The sequence below is a fragment of the Calliphora vicina genome, chromosome 4, assembly GCF_958450345.1.
Source record: "Calliphora vicina chromosome 4, idCalVici1.1, whole genome shotgun sequence".
Taxonomy (NCBI): domain Eukaryota; kingdom Metazoa; phylum Arthropoda; class Insecta; order Diptera; family Calliphoridae; genus Calliphora; species Calliphora vicina.
The window spans coordinates 107,166,812-107,186,551 of record NC_088783.1 but is presented as its reverse complement, the minus strand read 5'-3'; the positions used below and the strand labels follow the sequence as shown (position 1 = coordinate 107,186,551).

Below are 19,740 nucleotides of genomic sequence, written 5' to 3'. Positions count from 1 at the left end.
TTTATTGTGTTCTAGTGCGGAAATCAAAGAAGACAATTAGCGCCAATATTCATTTTTGTAAATTAAATATTCTATTTCTGAGCCACATATGTACATCTTTTAACATTTCTTTATTAATTTTTTTATGCGATAATTAAGGCCGACGCTATTTTCTTTTTCTAGTTAACAAATAATTTTTTCACAAATAGATTTTTGTAAACAAAACAAAATTTAACATCTAGCACAACAGCTGTTTCTCTGAGTTGCCGTAAACTAGAACAATCGTGTGACTGGAATGCGACAATTATTGCCACTAAATCGCTTTGCGCCAATTTACGACAATCAAATTTATATAAAATGAGGCTGACTGCAGAGAATTTGATTGGGACAATTTCTTTATTGGTCCCCAATTCAGCACAAAACAAATTGTATTAAATGCATTGCGGCAATCGTGTGATCCTACCTTAAGTCCCTGTGGATATTTTCATTTCTTATATACCATGGTGCTTCCGTCATGGTCCTAAGAATTTTAGATTGGGCCCTCTGTACAAGAGAAATACTGGTGTATACTAGCCATTCCCCATAATTGAATTCCATATGTCGAAATTAGTTTTAAAACGGTCTTATACAGGATGAATTTATATTCAATTAACGTTGTTGAGTGTATTTACACATTTCTTTTGCTTTTCGTTATAATCCAATCATGGCGTTTATATTACATAGAAGAGACTCATTCAAACCAAATATTCTTTGCATATTTGAGTACTTCACAGACACAATATTGTTATACCAACCAATCCAACCAAGAAAATCTAAACAAAATTTTGTGTATAACAGTTACATATTTTCTATAGAAAATTTTATGTTTTAAATTTGAGGCTGGTGGGCAGCCCCCAAAGTTGCTCGCCTCGGACTTACAAAATATCAACAAAAATTCAGTTCTTATCCGAATGTCAAGAATAATTTAGAAATTTTTGGTTTAAGAGATATTTGTTAAATTTTCGCCAACTTTTTTGATGTGATAAACCTACTTGGGTTCGGTAATTTTTAAAAATATATACGTCCCTTCAACTTCGTGAGAAGGGTATATATAAATTTGTCATTCCGTTTGTAATTTCTACATTTTTCATTTCCAACCCTATAAAGTATATACATATATTCTGGATCCTTATAGATAGCGGAGTCGATTAAGCCATGTCCGTCTGTCTGTCTGTTGAAATCAATTTTCTGAAGACCCCAGATATCTTCGGGATCCAAATCTTCAATAATTCTATCAGACATGCTTTCGAGAAGTTTGCTATTTAAAATCAGCAAAATCCGTCCATAAATAACGGAGATATGAGCAAAAAACCGGGACAACCTCGATTTTTTACCTATTTTTTATCTATATCTGGATTACTAAGTCATTAATATAGACAATATGGATATCTAATGATAGATATTTCAAAGTCCATTGCAACGATGTAGATAAGGATATAGTAAGTTGGACCTACAATGGGTCAAAATCGGGAAAGATATTTTTTAACCCGATTTTTTTTTTTCATCAAACAATTTTTTTTGTCATAAATTTTTTTTAAAAACTACAAAAAAATTTAAAAAAACAAAAAAAAAAATTTTTTTAAATTTGTAAAAAAAAATTTTTTTAAAAAATTAGAAAAACAATTTCAAAAAAAAAATTTAAAAAAAATTTTTAAAACAATTAAAAAAAAAAAATTTAATTTTGTTTAAATAAAAAAATTTATTTTAAAGTATAATTTGGTGAAGGGTATATAAGATTCGGCACAGCCGAATAAAGCTCTCTTACTTGTTTTTTCATAAAAGAGACCGCTCTGCGTTATATACCTCGTGATATCTGGTGAATTTAAATAATATTTCTTTTGTAATCTGCGTTTTGTAAAATTTTTTCGATAAATCTGAAATTTTTAATAAAAATTTCACGATTTTTGATTGGGCCGGTACCTTTAAATGAGTCAATTTTTATTTTACACTTATGTATGTTAAAACTTCTTTCAGAAACATATACAAAATATATACGAGCAGGGAAATTACAGTATTGTAATTCAAAATGGTTTCGAGGAGTAATATATTAATGCTCCCTCCCATCTCACGTACAAGACTGGATGATAATATTTCAATATTAAAATACTTATCAAATCTATATGTATTTATATGTAATACTTCTTTGTTTCTTTTAGTTTCACACAATGGCCGAAAATGAAGAATGTAAAATTTGTCTCGCCTTGAAAGCGGATAATACTCCAATGCTTAACATCATAACAATCGATGAATATGAAAATTTAACTGGAATCACACTGGGACCACGGAAAGTTAAAAAAATATATGTATGCAACAAATGTGCACGCGATATTATAGAAGCAAGGGAAATTCGTAATAACATTATAACAAGTTTAGAGGAAAGAAAGGTAACGAAAGAAAACTAATAATTTACTACAAGCAATGTAATTTTCCACATATGTATCTATCTGTTTAGACTCGTGCCCAGGCTGAATGTGGTAATTTTTGTGCCCTTAACAATGGGGATATAACTGACATTTCTCGACACAAACCGACAGAGCTAATTGCCAATTTGATAAGACGTGAATTGGAATCTGACGAGCAGGGCAAAGAATTTTTTTTCATCAAACAATTTTTTTTGTCATAAATTTTTTTTAAAAACTAGAAAAAAAATTAAAAAAAAAGAAAAAGTACCAAAAATCAGGCACTTGTTGATTCCCACTCACTCCGGTCCATATAAGCTTTACTTCATGTTTCTAGGTTCATTGGTGAAGAAATTACAAAAAGTACCATTCAAAAAGTACCAAAAAGTCTCCCCCTAGAATTCTCACTGACTTAGGACCGTGTATGATTAATTTCATGTTTCTAAGTCCATTGTAATAGAAAATTCAAAAAGTACCATTAGAAGAATGAAAAAGTACCTATAGTTCAGTTCTCACATTTTGGTACCTAAATATAATCCCTTATTTCTAACACTAACTTCACTCAGATACATATCAGCTAACTTTAATGTCGATAAGTGAAATAATTTAAAATATTAAAAAGGTACCATTAGCAGAAAAGTACCAATTTCCCTTTTCGTCCTTGAACACCCCTCAAGTCTGAAATTTTAAATTATTTCATTTTGCAAAAGTTGTTTATGCTACAGACATGTCTCAATCGATTAAAATCTGTGTTAATGTGCCCAATAATAAATATGTTTTAAAAAAAGTACCAAGCTGTTTACCCGGATTTGGCCTAAAATACACCATGGCACTCGAGTTCCAAATAACAACCTGTTAGTTAATTTTTGTATGAATCCAGGAACCAATGTTAAAAAAATTATCAAAATCGGCTTAATAATTTGCAATAAAATGTATTTTCCCGATTTTATCCCCTTTTTGGTACCTTTTTTATCCCCATTGCTTTGGTAAAATTTAATTCAAATAAATTTCTGTATCGTGGTGGGAGATCATAATGAAATATTCGTATGTCTATGTCAAATTATAGAAAAACATATTTTATGAAAAGGTACCAAAAATAAACACAATTTTTATCCCTTAAGGGTTTGAATTTCCAAAAAGTACCAAACCTATATTTTTTATTTTTTGATAAGTAACGAATACGATTTAAATTTTGTTTCTATGTTTATTGGTTTAAAAGATACATAGGGTGCCAAAAAAGTACCAAAATACAGTTTTTACTCGTTTTCTCCCCTAAAAGGTTCGAATTTCGAAAAAGTACGAAACACCTGTCAGCTTATTTTTTAAATGGAGTAACATGCAATTTTAAGTTTTTTTGTATCTTTATTAGTTTTGAAGATATAAGGTTACCGAATTTACCCTTTTTTACCCCCTAAACGTTCGAATTTCCAAAAATCCCTTCTTATCGGATCGTTTTGAATAGGGAGGAACCCACAGTTAAAATTTCGTGATTCTAGCTTCAGCCGTTTGGGCTGTGCGATGATGAATCAGTCAGTCAGTCAGTAACGTTACTCTTTTATATACATATATAGATATTGTAGCACGAGTTGAGCTTAACAACTTTGCTGAACATCACTTTGCGATAAATGAATGAAAAAGTCACACAAAAATGACAATTTCCCCTATTTATTTATGAAAAACGGGATTTGGAAAATCCCGAAAACTTCGGGATTTAGAAAATCCGAAAACCCCGGGATTTTCGGGAACGGGATTCCCCGTTTAGCATCTCTAAGTGCGATGCATTTACTTTTAACGATCCCTCAGTCGCAACAGTAATCAACAGAAGTTGTTGTATGACAAATCGAATATACCCACAATTTTTTGATGGTATGTACACTGAATCAATTAAGTCTCCGTACAGACATACTCATAATATAAACTAGATATTTATGGTCACTTTTCAATACATATTTAAACCTTTTTTTAATTCATTTTATAAAAAATCTTATAAACTAGAAATCAACATAAAAAAACTACAAACATTTTCATTAAAAACATAAAAATTTACATAAATTCAATAATTGTACGAAAAGTATCACCAAAAAAGTCTCCGTACAGTTAACCGTTTTAAGGCAAGGAATCCCAATATTAATTTTAATTGAATTTAATATGTGGTAGGTCCTCCTTTCTGAGCAATTGCAGCATTTTAATGGCTGTGCATGGAATGGACCAGCTTTGTTGTTGTCAGGGAATCTATTTTATACCACTCTTCCATTATAACGGCTTTTAGCTGATCTTTTCTTGTTATATTGTGCTGCCGAACCTTTCTTTCCAAGTGATCCCATATATGCTCAATCGGGTTGAGATCAGGTGCTGAGCTGTGCGATTTAAGTGCTTAAGAACATTATAAATAAGACATTCCTTTACTAATCTAGATGTGTGATTAGGATCGTTGTCTTGTTGGAAGCAATACAAACGTCCCAAGCCTAATTTTCCAGAACTTTGTTTTAAGTTTTCTTTTAATATATTAAGGTATGCATATTATACCATAGTGTTTTCAACAAAAATAAGTTATCCCACCCCAGATGAAGCCATGTAACCCCAAACAATAACGTTACCTCCTCCATGCTTTACGGTTAGCGTCAAATGCTTCGGATTCATTTCAGTATTTGGCTTTCTCCATAACATTTCTCTTCCATCAGAACCAAAAACATTCAATTTACTTTCATCGCTAAAAATAACTCGATTCCAAAATAAAAAAATCTTTATCAATATGCTCGATAGCGTAATCCAATCTCTTTTTCATGTTCACTTTTCGAACAAGGGGCTTCTTACGGCTTACTCGACCATTGTATCCATTTAGTTTAAGAGCGTTTCTTACAGTTTGGGGGTTTACCGTTAATTCATCACTAGTTTTCAAGTTTCCCGCAATTAAACATGCGTTAATTTTTGGATTACCTTCTACAAATCGTACAATTCTTCTCTCTAAGTGGTGATCTATTTTTCTTGGATGGTCAGTTCTTTGTTTATTTGCCATTGTTCCGGTTTTTTTGAACTGTTGAATAACGTACTGAATGGAAGAGCGTGGTCTTTTTACAATATCCTTGATTTCGGTTAGATTTTTTCCTTCATTTTGCAAGTTAATAATAATTTTCTTTCTATCCATTAAAATTTGCTTATTTTTGGATTCCCTGACAACAACAAAGCTGGTCCATTCCATGCACAGCCATTAAAATTAAGCAATTGCTTAGAAAGGAGGACCTACCACATATTAAATGCAATTAAGTTTAATATTGGGATTCCTAGCCTTAAAACGGTTAACTGTACGGAGACTTTTTTGGTGATACTTTTCGTACAATTATTGAATTTATGTAAATTTTTATGTTTTTAAGGAAAACGTTTGTATTTTTTTTATGTTGATTTCTAGTTTATAAGATTTTTTATAAAATGAATTAAAAAAAGTTTTAAATATGTATTGAAAAGTGACCATAAATTGCTAGTTTATATTATGAGTATGTCTGTACGGAGACTTAATTGATTCAGTGTATATGTATAAATGACTAATTGCGAATGCTATAAATGTATTTAAAATTTACAATTCAGTTATCAATTACTGAGAATTCTAATGGATAATTTAATATACATAGAGCGGAAACTCTCCTGTCAAAGACCTAACTCAGTTGTCAAAAACCTAAGTGGTGAGAATGTATTAGCAAAAAACAAACTATGTGAAAACAAAAACAACACTCGTATGTGTAACTGTTTTGAGTAATTTTTTTGTTTGAGTTTTTTTTCTAGTAAGTATATTTTCTCTATATTTAAAACATTCTGGAAACTAACACAAATTTATTCCCAAAGCATTAGTAAGTCAACAGCCACGATAACAATATCGCTTTTTTAAGTCAGTTATTAGATTTATTTTGTAAAATAATAACCAATAATTATTATATTTTATAATAAAAAATCTGTATAAAACAAGTTGAAGAAAAATACTTAAGTAAACAAAATATAAATTCTTGGTGAAAAAAATATTTATTTGGTGAAGAATTGAACAACAACTGTTGCATCTGTAAGTTGGTAAATATTATTTAAATCAATAATAGTGAAAAATGGTTTATTGTTAAATTTTGATTTCTGTAGTGCGATTAGAGATGCTAATCGGGACTGATTTTTACCAAATCCCGAACCCCGGTTCGGGATTTGGTAAAGAATCCCGAAATCCCGACCCGGGGTTTCGGTATTTCGGGAAATCTAAAATCCCGAAAATTATAAGAAAGAAACGTACATAATTATGTCTTTACAATTGAAAGTAAATTTTTTATTTAGCAATTCATTTTTATTAGACACTAAAAAGCATAAAATACTTGCATGAGTCATTATATAAGAAGAAATAACAATAAAGTATGTACATTAGGCCGGGTCGATTTGTATGGACGATCAAAATGTAAAAAATCGTATAGCAGAAACGCAAGCTACGCAAAATTCTATGAAATTATCCCCAAGAAACCATAGGTCTAAAATCAAATCCTATCTTGCGCATTTCGTCTTTTATCCAATAAAAAAACTATTAAAAAAAATATATATACTGAAATATCGGCCGACTTCATAAACGCAGTAATGCAAAGCAATTACTAGGCAAAGCAATTCTTTGTGACATTCATGAACGCATAAATGTTTTGTAAAGAATCATAAATAAAAGCAGTTCATGCAATAATGAACTTGCGACATTGCCAAAACAAAATCTATTGCGTTTATGAACACTATAGCGGTATTCACTGTTAAGTGCGAATGGTCTAGCATCATTGCAAATGCAAAATTTTACCGTAATCCAATAACAAAATACACACAAAAACATTTACAATTTTGCATTTGCAATGATGCAATGATGCAATACCATTCGCACTTAATACTGAACTCCGCTTATGTATTGCAGTGTTGCTTTGCAAAATGCGTTTATGAAGTCAGCCATCATTGGATAAAAGACGAATGCGATTTTAGACCTCTGGTTTCTTCTTAGAATTTTCCGTAGAATGCGTTTCTGCTATACGATTTTTCGTGAAAAAAATCGACATACTGGTGAAAAACCGTACTTTAGTATAAAAAGTGTTTATTTTAAATAGCTTCTTAAGAATACTATTGCATCTATGGTTTCATCTGCCATTCTGGAACGAATTTTGTTTTCGACATATGCTGCTGCCGAAAAACATCTTTCACATTGGCAAACCCGTTTGCAAATACTTATAACAAATCTGCAAGTATTTTCCTCTTGTTCCTTCAGAAATAAAATGATGTATTTCTTTTGCAAGTTGAAAATCTACATTATAATTTGGTTTCGTTATTGTTATTTGGGGTTTTTACATTTATTAATAATATCTTTTAGCCTTTTAGCAATCGAAATATTTTCATTTTGTTCGAGCTCCTCATCTGAGATAAAATCAATTTCATTTGAAGAGGATTTAAATTGAGTTTTGATAGATAACTTACAAAAAATGTTGAATAATTGATTTTCTAGAGCCCCACTCAAGGAAAACCAAAAATACCGTTTTCCTTTATTAACTACATATATTGTAGCAGGAGTTGAGCTTAACAACTTTGCTGAACATCACTTTGAGATATTCGGCCATGTAGAATGTCAAAATGAATGAAAAAGTCACACAAAAATTACAATTTTCCCTATTTATTTATGAAAAACGGGATTTGGAAAATCCCGAAAATCACGGGATTCCCCGTTTAGCATCTCTAAGTGCGATGCATTTACTTTTAACGATCCCTCAGTCGCAACAGTAATCAACAATTTCTGTTGATTATGTATGACAAATCGAATATACCCGAATGCTATAAATGTATTTAAAATTTACGATTCTGTTATCAATTACTGAGAATTCTAATGGATAATTTCAAAAACCTAAGTGGTGAGAATGTATTAGCAAAAAAAAAAAAACTACGTGAAAACAAAAACATCATTCGTATGTGGAACTTTTTTGAGTAATTTTTTTGTTTGAGTTTTTTTCTAGTAAGTATATTTTCTCTATATTTAAAACATTCTGGAAACTAACACAAATTTATTGCCAAAGCATTAGTAAGCCAACAGCCACGATAACAATATCGCTTTTCCTGTGTTATTATCAAGTGGCATTTCCGTCAAAACAGCGAAAATCACAAAGAGGAATATAAACAAAAACATCAGAGATGGAAAAGTTGATACGATCGTACTTACTTAGTACTTGCATAGTACTCTTGCGTTTCATTTGATACTTTCAAACCATTTTTTTGTATTGTATTTTATTAAAAAAGATAAATTTACACATTTTTTTTAAACGCTTTATTTATTTATTGAATCTGCCTTTTATAGACCCGACAATAAGTATTTAAATCGTATAACTAAAATTAAAACAATTTGCTCTTCAACAAGAGAGCCTTAATGGTTAACTGGCACTCATCTTAGCGGGGTGGTAGATCTGCTCTACGGAGCCTGGATCGGGTTTGGATCTGCACAAGTTGTCTTGCAAGCGTATTGGGATGGTTTTGCAGCTTTACAATATATTTATCACGGACTTTCTTGAACTCTTCCTTTACCAATGTCACTTCTAAAGGTAGAATCACACGATTGCCGCAATGCACCAATTATTGGTCTATTTTATATGTCAATCGTGTGATTTCACAACTTATTGGTTCATATGTCAAACCACAACAATATTGTGCTTATTGGGCCCAATCAAATGCAAAAGTTAAAAATACACCAATATTTATTGTGTTCTAGTGCGGAAATCAAAGAAGACAATTAGCGCCAATATTCATTTTTGTAAATTAAATATTCTATTTCTGAGCCACATATGTACATCTTTTAACATTTCTTTATTAATTTTTTTATGCGATAATTAAGGCCGACGCTATTTTCTTTTTCTAGTTAACAAATAATTTTTTCACAAATAGATTTTTGTAAACAAAACAAAATTTAACATCTAGCACAACAGCTGTTTCTCTGAGTTGCCGTAAACTAGAACAATCGTGTGACTGGAATGCGACAATTATTGCCACTAAATCGCTTTGCGCCAATTTACGACAATCAAATTTATATAAAATGAGGCTGACTGCAGAGAATTTGATTGGGACAATTTCTTTATTGGTCCCCAATTCAGCACAAAACAAATTGTATTAAATGCATTGCGGCAATCGTGTGATCCTACCTTAAGTCCCTGTGGATATTTTCATTTCTTATATACCATGGTGCTTCCGTCATGGTCCTAAGAATTTTAGATTGGGCCCTCTGTACAAGAGAAATACTGGTGTATACTAGCCATTCCCCATAATTGAATTCCATATGTCGAAATTAGTTTTAAAACGGTCTTATACAGGATGAATTTATATTCAATTAACGTTGTTGAGTGTATTTACACATTTCTTTTGCTTTTCGTTATAATCCAATCATGGCGTTTATATTACATAGAAGAGACTCATTCAAACCAAATATTCTTTGCATATTTGAGTACTTCACAGACACAATATTGTTATACCAACCAATCCAACCAAGAAAATCTAAACAAAATTTTGTGTATAACAGTTACATATTTTCTATAGAAAATTTTATGTTTTAAATTTGAGGCTGGTGGGCAGCCCCCAAAGTTGCTCGCCTCGGACTTACAAAATATCAACAAAAATTCAGTTCTTATCCGAATGTCAAGAATAATTTAGAAATTTTTGGTTTAAGAGATATTTGTTAAATTTTCGCCAACTTTTTTGATGTGATAAACCTACTTGGGTTCGGTAATTTTTAAAAATATATACGTCCCTTCAACTTCGTGAGAAGGGTATATATAAATTTGTCATTCCGTTTGTAATTTCTACATTTTTCATTTCCAACCCTATAAAGTATATACATATATTCTGGATCCTTATAGATAGCGGAGTCGATTAAGCCATGTCCGTCTGTCTGTCTGTTGAAATCAATTTTCTGAAGACCCCAGATATCTTCGGGATCCAAATCTTCAATAATTCTATCAGACATGCTTTCGAGAAGTTTGCTATTTAAAATCAGCAAAATCCGTCCATAAATAACGGAGATATGAGCAAAAAACCGGGACAACCTCGATTTTTTACCTATTTTTTATCTATATCTGGATTACTAAGTCATTAATATAGACAATATGGATATCTAATGATAGATATTTCAAAGTCCATTGCAACGATGTAGATAAGGATATAGTAAGTTGGACCTACAATGGGTCAAAATCGGGAAAGATATTTTTTAACCCGATTTTTTTTTTTCATCAAACAATTTTTTTTGTCATAAATTTTTTTTAAAAACTACAAAAAAATTTAAAAAAACAAAAAAAAAAATTTTTTTAAATTTGTAAAAAAAAATTTTTTTAAAAAATTAGAAAAACAATTTCAAAAAAAAAATTTAAAAAAAATTTTTAAAACAATTAAAAAAAAAAAATTTAATTTTGTTTAAATAAAAAAATTTATTTTAAAGTATAATTTGGTGAAGGGTATATAAGATTCGGCACAGCCGAATAAAGCTCTCTTACTTGTTTTTTCATAAAAGAGACCGCTCTGCGTTATATACCTCGTGATATCTGGTGAATTTAAATAATATTTCTTTTGTAATCTGCGTTTTGTAAAATTTTTTCGATAAATCTGAAATTTTTAATAAAAATTTCACGATTTTTGATTGGGCCGGTACCTTTAAATGAGTCAATTTTTATTTTACACTTATGTATGTTAAAACTTCTTTCAGAAACATATACAAAATATATACGAGCAGGGAAATTACAGTATTGTAATTCAAAATGGTTTCGAGGAGTAATATATTAATGCTCCCTCCCATCTCACGTACAAGACTGGATGATAATATTTCAATATTAAAATACTTATCAAATCTATATGTATTTATATGTAATACTTCTTTGTTTCTTTTAGTTTCACACAATGGCCGAAAATGAAGAATGTAAAATTTGTCTCGCCTTGAAAGCGGATAATACTCCAATGCTTAACATCATAACAATCGATGAATATGAAAATTTAACTGGAATCACACTGGGACCACGGAAAGTTAAAAAAATATATGTATGCAACAAATGTGCACGCGATATTATAGAAGCAAGGGAAATTCGTAATAACATTATAACAAGTTTAGAGGAAAGAAAGGTAACGAAAGAAAACTAATAATTTACTACAAGCAATGTAATTTTCCACATATGTATCTATCTGTTTAGACTCGTGCCCAGGCTGAATGTGGTAATTTTTGTGCCCTTAACAATGGGGATATAACTGACATTTCTCGACACAAACCGACAGAGCTAATTGCCAATTTGATAAGACGTGAATTGGAATCTGACGAGCAGGGCAAAGAATTTGTTTGCCAAAATTGTTTTGTTAAAATTGATAATGCCAACAAAACTTGTAAGAAACTAATTGAAAGTTTAAAGGACTTTCAATACACTCCAAAAATCAGCTACTAAATCTGAAGCTGCTGGAAATACTCCCTCCCCTAAAACACCGAAGCAGAAAGAACTTACAAATGAAACGAAAAACAATGATTTACCACCAACAACTGGTACTACACCAAAAACTTCCAAGCCAAAAAAAGCCACAAATGTATCGGTCAATAATAAATCATCTCCAACAACTGCTACACGGAAAATATCAACTAATGACGATGATAGTTTGGAAGAAATAGTTCAAAAAGTAAAGAAATTGAATATTAAAAAATAAGTTTCAATATTCATAATAACTTTTTAAATTTGTTTTATAAACCTTTGATAAATTAAAAAATCGATTATGAATAAGGCCTATAATAAGTATGTATGTATATAAAATAAAATTAAAAAAAAAAAAACTACTTACCAACATTAACACGACGTCTGGTTATGCCTTAACTAATAGTTATAGATACTGTCGTTTAAAATTATTTTTGTATGAAAACTGTCAGTATAACTATTAGTTGAAACATAACCAGACTTCGTGTTACTGGGGGTTAGTTGCATTTTGTTTTTGGTTTGAAATATATTGTTATTCAAATTTAGTTCCATATACATTTTGTTATGAGGCCTAATAGGGGGGGTTGGTCAGATGGCATGTATTCCATACATATGGAATTCCATGTGTATGTAAAAATTCACGTTATACATACGATTCATAATTTTCACGTTCAAACGTACATATGTAATTGCATGTGACATAACCTCCATTAGTTTATATGTTTGTTTTTTAAATTTTATAATTTTTTTTTTTAAATTTTATAAATTTTTTTTTTTTTTGGTGAAAAAATTCGGATTAAAAAATATTTTGTCCGATTTTGACCCATTGTAGATCCAACTTACTATGGTCTTATATACGTCGCTTGAAATATCTATCATTAGATATCCATATTGTTTATATTAATGACTTAGTAATCCAGATATAGTCCTGGTTTTTTCCTCATATCTCAGCCATTTGTGGACCGATTTTGCTGATTTTAAATAGCAAAATTCTCGAAAGCATGTCTGACAGAATTATTGAATATTTGGATCCCGAAGATATCTGGGATCTTCAGAAAATTGATTTCAACAGACAGACAGACGGCCATGGCTTAATCGACTCCGCTATCTATAAGGATCCAGAATATATATACTTCATAGGGTCGGAAATGAAAAATGTAGAAATTACAAACGGAATGACAAACTTATATATACCCTTCTCACGAAGGTGAAGGGTATAAAAACTTTGGTGAAAAAAAAAATTCGGGTTAAAATATATTTTTCCGATTTGCACAGGTCTTTGAAATATCTATCATTATATATCCATATTGTCTATATTAATGATTTAGTAATCCAGATATGGGTCGAAAATAGGTAAAAAATCGAGGTTGTCCCGGTTTTTTCCTTATATCTCAGCCATTTGTGCACCGATTTTCTCGATTTTAACCGAGCCGGAAGAATTTCGGAGATATTGATGTATCATTCGTGTATGTAAGTTATTTGGGGGCTTCAGAAAGTTGATTTCAACACACAGACGGACATGGCTATATCGACTCCTCTATCTATAACGATTCAGAATATATACAGTGAATCCAAAAAGTTTAGGCACACTATAATTTTCAAGAATGATCTGCCAATAACTTTTTTTCTTCTTCATTTTAAGAAATAATTTTGATGTCGAATAATATCTGGATTATTTTACTGACCATTCAGTACAACAACACTTTAAAATTTTATTATTTCTAAGATACAATGCATTAAAAACTAAAAGAACAACGTTAACCCACATACAAAAAGTTTAAGCACATACGTTTTATTTTACTAATTTAACGCTAATTTTTTCCACCTTGTTTTGGATTTCTAAAAATGTGAATTGCATATTAGCCAAGTTTCAAATGTCAACATTTATTTATCGATATTAAATTCTGCCGAAAACAGCAAAATGAGCAACCGTTCTGAAATTTCCTTAGACGTGCGTAAAATTATTATTCATCTTCACGCGGAAGGAAAATCCTATCGCCAAATTGGTGCCATTGTACAGAGGCCTTATACCAGCGTAAGAAATATTATAAAGCACTATCAAAAAACTAAACATTTAGAGCGCGAAAGCAGATGTGGTCGCCCAAAAAAATTTACATCACGTCAGGAACGGCTTATTGTGGCAGAAGTGGCTAAAAACCCAAAGATTTCGGCTGTGAAATTGTGCGAACAGATGAAACAAAGTTTTAAGGAAAACTTCAGTCCACAAACAGTTCGAAATACGTTGTACAAAGCTGGTTATCACGGTAGAGTTCCTCGTCGTAAGCCATTTCTTTCTGACAAAAACAAAAAAAAGAGGCTAGAATTCGCAAAACTCCATATCCAAAAGTCGGAAGAATTCTGGAATAGTGTGATATTTAGCGATGAATCAAAGTTTAATATATTTGGATCGGATGGCGCACAAAAAATTTGGCGAAAAGCAAATAAAGAGCTTCAGGAGAATAATGTTGTAAAAACAGTAAAACATGGGGCCGGAAATGTTATGGTGTGGGGGTGTATGGCGGCATCTGGGGTGGGGAGTCTCGTTTTTATAGACGAAAAAATGGACAAGCATTCATATTTAAATATTTTGAAACAAAACTTAGCTCCAAGTGTTGCAAAACTAGGGCTAGAAGGAAAGTTCTTGTTCCAACAAGATAATGACCCTAAACATTCTTCATATCTTGTGCAGGAGTGGCTTATCTACCATTGCAAACAACTAAAAACCCCACCCCAATCGCCAGACACTAATCCTATAGAGCACGCAAACATCATATCACATCCAAAGAATCTCTTAAAACTGCTCTTCGTATAGAATGGGAAAACATTACACCGGGTGAGACATCTAGCCTAGTAAGAAGTATGCCTCGCCGCTTAGAAGCAATAATCCAGGCCAATGGAGGCCCAACCAAATATTAAATGTACAAAAATCCAAACTTATCTCCTTTGTGCCTAAACTTTTTTTACATGGATTTATGATATTTTTTAGTTTTTTTTTAGCGTATTTTGTTACAAATAATAAAATATAAAATATGTTTGTGTTGAATGATCAATAAAGCGACCAACTCATGAAACTTCATCATAATTATTTTATTAAATTGAAAAGAAACAGAGTTATTCACAGATTTATCTTGAACATCATGGTGTGCCAAAACTTTTTGGATTCACTGTATACTTTGTGGGGTCGCAAATGAAAAATGTAGAAATTACAAACGGAATGACAAACTTACAGTCAGCGTCTAAAGAAAGTGTACAACTTGTTTTTACATTTAAAACATTTTATTTACATATTAAAAAACTATTTGTTCTCCAGTTCTAGTATATTTAACAAAACATTTAATTGTTCTCTTGCAATATATAAACAAAAAACTAAACTAGTTCAACTGCAACAAAAACAGTAACAACAAAACCAAAAATACTCCATTTTTAACGCGTCAAAAGAAAGTGTACAGTTTAGGGAAATTAGAAGAAAAAACGTGTTTAGTATTTTATTTGACATCTTTTGGGTTTTAAAACAGTTTCAAGCCTCCTTGGCATTGTTTCTACCAATTTTGATGTCACCGATGTTGGGATGTTGAACCACTCTCCTGCAGGATTTCGTGTAGAGAGTCATTGCTGGTAATATTTCATTTTCTGATCTGTCTGTCCAAATGCTACCACAGATGTTCAATGGAATTAATGTTCGGTGACTGTGGGGGTTGTTCCAGTTGTTTCGGTGTATGATACAACAACCATTCTTTAACAAGTTAAGAAGTATGCTTCGGATAGTTGTCCTGTTGGAAGATCCAGGTTCGGTCTAGATTTAATTTTCTAATGATGGGTTCCATATTTTCTATAAGAATGTTTAGGTAATCGGTTTTGCTCATCAAACTATCAATAAATATGAGTTTTCCCATGCCACTTGCCGCCATGCACCCCCACACCATCACCTAACCACCACCATGCTTTACGGTGGATAGTACATTTTTTGGTCGAACTCTTGATTTTTGCTTCTCCAAGTTTTACTCATTTTTTTACTTCCGAAAATCTCAAACTTGCTTTCGTCCGTAAACAGCACATTATTCCAAAACAATTTTCTTGGTTTTTATACCTGTTTGCGAATTCTCGAAGTCGCTCTTTATTTCGTTTGGAAATGTGGGGTTATTCTCTCGGAACTCCACCATATAGAGGATTTGGGTGTAGCGCTCGGCGAACCGTACTGTTACTAACTCTCAATCCAGACGAATCTGTTAATTCTTCGCATAATTTTACTGCACTTACTGTGAATACTTTCTTCACTGCTCTCACAATCGATCGTATTTCAAGGTTGTTAAGGCGTTTTGGTGTTCCGGCACGTTGCTGATCTTCTAAAATTCTAAATTTTTTTGTTTGTCTATAATTTTTTTTACAGTATTATGGCTTCTTCCTATTATAGAGGAGATTTCACGTGACGATTTGCCTTCATTTTTAAATTTTATGACTTACTTTCTTGTTTCAATTGCAGTTTGTTTTCCCATTTTGGTTTTAAAGTTCTCGCGATCAAACAAGAAAAGCTACTATCTTAAAATCCAAGATCCACAAAAAATTATAATCTAGGCAAAAATAAAGAATAACAATATATTTTTTTATGTAGCTAGAAAAATCTTATTGCAATTCTAAATGTGTACACTTTTTTTGGTTTTGTTGTTACTGTTTTTGTTGCAGTTGAAATAGTTTAGTTTTTTGTTTATATATAGCAAGAGAACAATTAAGTGTTTTGTTAAATATACTAGAACTGGAGAAAAAATTGTTTTTTAATATGTAAATAAAATGTTTTAAATGTAAAAACAATTTGTACACTTTCTTTTGACGCTGACTGTATATCAAGGGTATATATACAGTCAGCTCACTCACTCATGGTGAAGGGTATAAAAATATTTGTTTACCTAAAAAAAATTTGGATTTTGAATTATAATTTGGTGTAGGGTATATAAGATTCGGCACAGACGAATATAGCTGTCTTACTTAATAGTATTATTGCATCGTTATGACAAAGTTGTTAGTGCTTTTGCTCAGGCAACTTCATTAATTGTTATGATAATAAGTTGTCAAGTATAGACAGGGGGTAAACACACACTGATACTTATTGTAGTACAAAATATTTGCTAACTCTTTATAAGAGAGCTGCCGTAACATCTGATTTTGGTATTTTTGAAACGTCAAATTTGACACATCTGTTATACTCTGTGATTCATAGCACGATTGTGATACATATTTTGAAGGAGTCTTTCAAAATATGTTTTTATAATTTTTCTTGGTTAATTTGAAATTAATTTCATTGTTTTATAGATTTTATAGAATCCAAAAGAATTAGTACTACTCGATCATTTCAGAGTGGTATTTTTCAGTATAATAAGAAAAAAAACCTTATAGTGCATTTACACCGATGCGAAATCTAGTGGATTTTAATTGAAATCTTGTTCAAAATCTATACCGTTTACACCGCTGTTTTCTGACATTTAGCAAGATTTCATTTAATAACAAAAACAGCTGACTAACAAAACCCGCAGTAAATAAGTAAATTTTTAGTATTATAATTTATAAATTTAACTTTTATTCATATTTGCATCCATTGAAAATATTTATCAAACGCTAAAATTTTTCCGCACTTTTTATATTATTTTTTTATTTGTATCAGTCAAATTTTACTTGTACAGTGCTGTATTTTTTAGTCAGTTATGAAGAAATTCACGGTTGCATCACTTGGTACTGAGTAGATTTGAGGAGATTTCCCCAAAATCTAGTCACGAAGTAGATTTCATTTTGTATGGGAAATCTCGTCAAAATAACTAGATTTGGCTCGAAATCTCATATGTACTAGATTTCGCTTCGGTGTAAATGCACTATAAGGCCCTAATTTTATAAAACGCAACGCCTCCATTTTCTTTGCGTTGCATTAAATTACAGTTTGCAAATCACTGCGTTCAACCAAGTGACTGCTCGCATTGTAACATCTGATTCTTACGTTATTGTGATTGCAGTTGTTTGAAATTGTCACTTTGATTGTCAAATTTAACGCTTCAATTTTCTTGGCGTTAGTTTAAAAAGTGGTCAAATATTCTTAAAAAAAATAACAAATATTTAAACATTTTTAAATATAATTGTTTCTGAAATAAACATACTTATGTAACTACTTTAGGTTTGGACTAGCATCAAATGTCTGCCCAGTACCGCAATTCTGTAAGTTTTTTTATGGAGGCAAGCAGCGGTGGCTGCAGGGTCCGAAATGCGCAATATAGCTAATCTGATGATGATGCCTAAGCCTCTTCGGTATCCAATGACCGTCCATGCGCGGTGTAGAACCGCACCCTACACGAGGTGTCTCTGTTGTTATAGCTGAACATGGCGGATCTAGAGCGGACGCTCGATAAAAACCCGTAATTCCGGATGTTATCCGCACCGTGTCCATGGAATGAATGGCACTACGTTAGTGTGTCTTCAAACGGTGGCCTCTGGACAAGGGCATTGTCCGGTTGTATTTTATGCCCATCTGCGACAAGGGGCTCTGTTGCATGATGTTCTTTGTTCTCCCCATTAATAATATATATCTTTAATTACAGATGGACAAACAATTAAACATGTATGAAAAAGAAACCAAATCAGAACAGGTCGCTATGGACCTTACTGAATCTGTTGAAGGCTCTACCGTGCCTAACTCGAAGATCGAAGAATTGGATGATACCTTAGTGTTGGGGGACTTATGTCCCGAATCTACTGTGGTAACCATCCCAACGGATGAAGAAGATGCGTTATTGGAGTTAACGCCTAACACGCAACCCTCTACATCATCCAAGACAGTTGCCACGGTGCAACAGACAAAAGGCGTCAACGATAGACCAAAACTATGTGGGGCTGCACGCAAACGTCTAAAGCTTTATGTGGAGCAAGGCATGAACATCGAGGAGGCTAGAATATTGTGCCTAAAGCCGATGAAAGAGGTTCGTAGCGAGCTGCGTGACCTTAAAATCCCCAGGAAAAGAGGCAGGTCAGACGGGTCCACTCCTGAGAAACCTAACCCCCCTAAAAGAGTAGCTAGTGCTACTGTAGATGGTATACCTGCTACCAATAGCATAGACACGCCCAATTCTACTCTACCTTCGTACAAGGATGTAGCTCAAATTGTACGGTTAGGGGTGATTCCATCAGATTTTCCGATAACAATTTGGTCTGATGACAAGCTAAAGCTCATACAAGCAGCAGTCCTGGACAAAATTGTGGAGCTGAAAAAAGGCTCGATAAAACCACAATTTGCAGGCTGCACGTTTAAACCAGGCTGGCTTGTGTTTAACTGCAAGGGAAACGATTCAGCACAGTGGATCAAGAATCATGTTCCCACACTGAAACCTTGGAAGGAAGCGGTACTAAAGGTTGTATCAGAGGATGATGTTCCACGGACGGAGAAATTTGTTGGATATTTTCCCGAAGCTCCTGATATACCCACCAACCGAATTCTATCACTTATCGAAGGCCAGAATGATGACCTAACGGTAGAATATTGGAAGGTCTTGAATCGGGTCAGCAAGGGCAGTATTGCTGAAATCACATTTGCAATTGACCCTAAATCAGCCTCCAAACTAAAGGCTAAGGAATACAACATTGGCTATGGGTATGGTACAGTGCACTTGAGGCCTACTAATCGCCAGCACGTGGCGAAAGATTTACCCATGAAGGCAAAAGTGAGTGACAGAACAAGTCAGCTAGCGTCTAGCGTAAAGGACACTAAGTGCCCAAAAATGCAATTAGACCAACCTTCTTGTTCTGGTACAATCACCAAGCCTGCTACGCTGAAGAAGGATGTACCCTACTCAACGGGAGTGGTTCATCATGACCTAAAGGACAATATTGCCCAC

The 19,740-nt window shown here is 32.4% G+C and overlaps 1 protein-coding gene across 3 annotated transcripts in view; it reads left to right on the top strand.

The window, feature by feature from the left end:
- Positions 1–12,400, top strand: part of LOC135959030 (uncharacterized) — a 62,159-nt gene extending 49,759 nt beyond the window's left edge. For all 3 annotated transcript variants that reach the window (XM_065510020.1, XM_065510022.1, XM_065510021.1), the window contains exons 2-4: positions 2,175–2,402; positions 11,316–11,543; positions 11,612–12,400. In XM_065510020.1, the coding sequence (XP_065366092.1) occupies positions 2,175–2,402; positions 11,316–11,543; positions 11,612–11,857 (702 nt within the window). In that variant the 3' untranslated portion in view covers positions 11,858–12,400. The remainder of the gene's footprint in view (positions 1–2,174; positions 2,403–11,315; positions 11,544–11,611) is intronic.
- Positions 12,401–19,740: the final 7,340 nt, after the last annotated feature.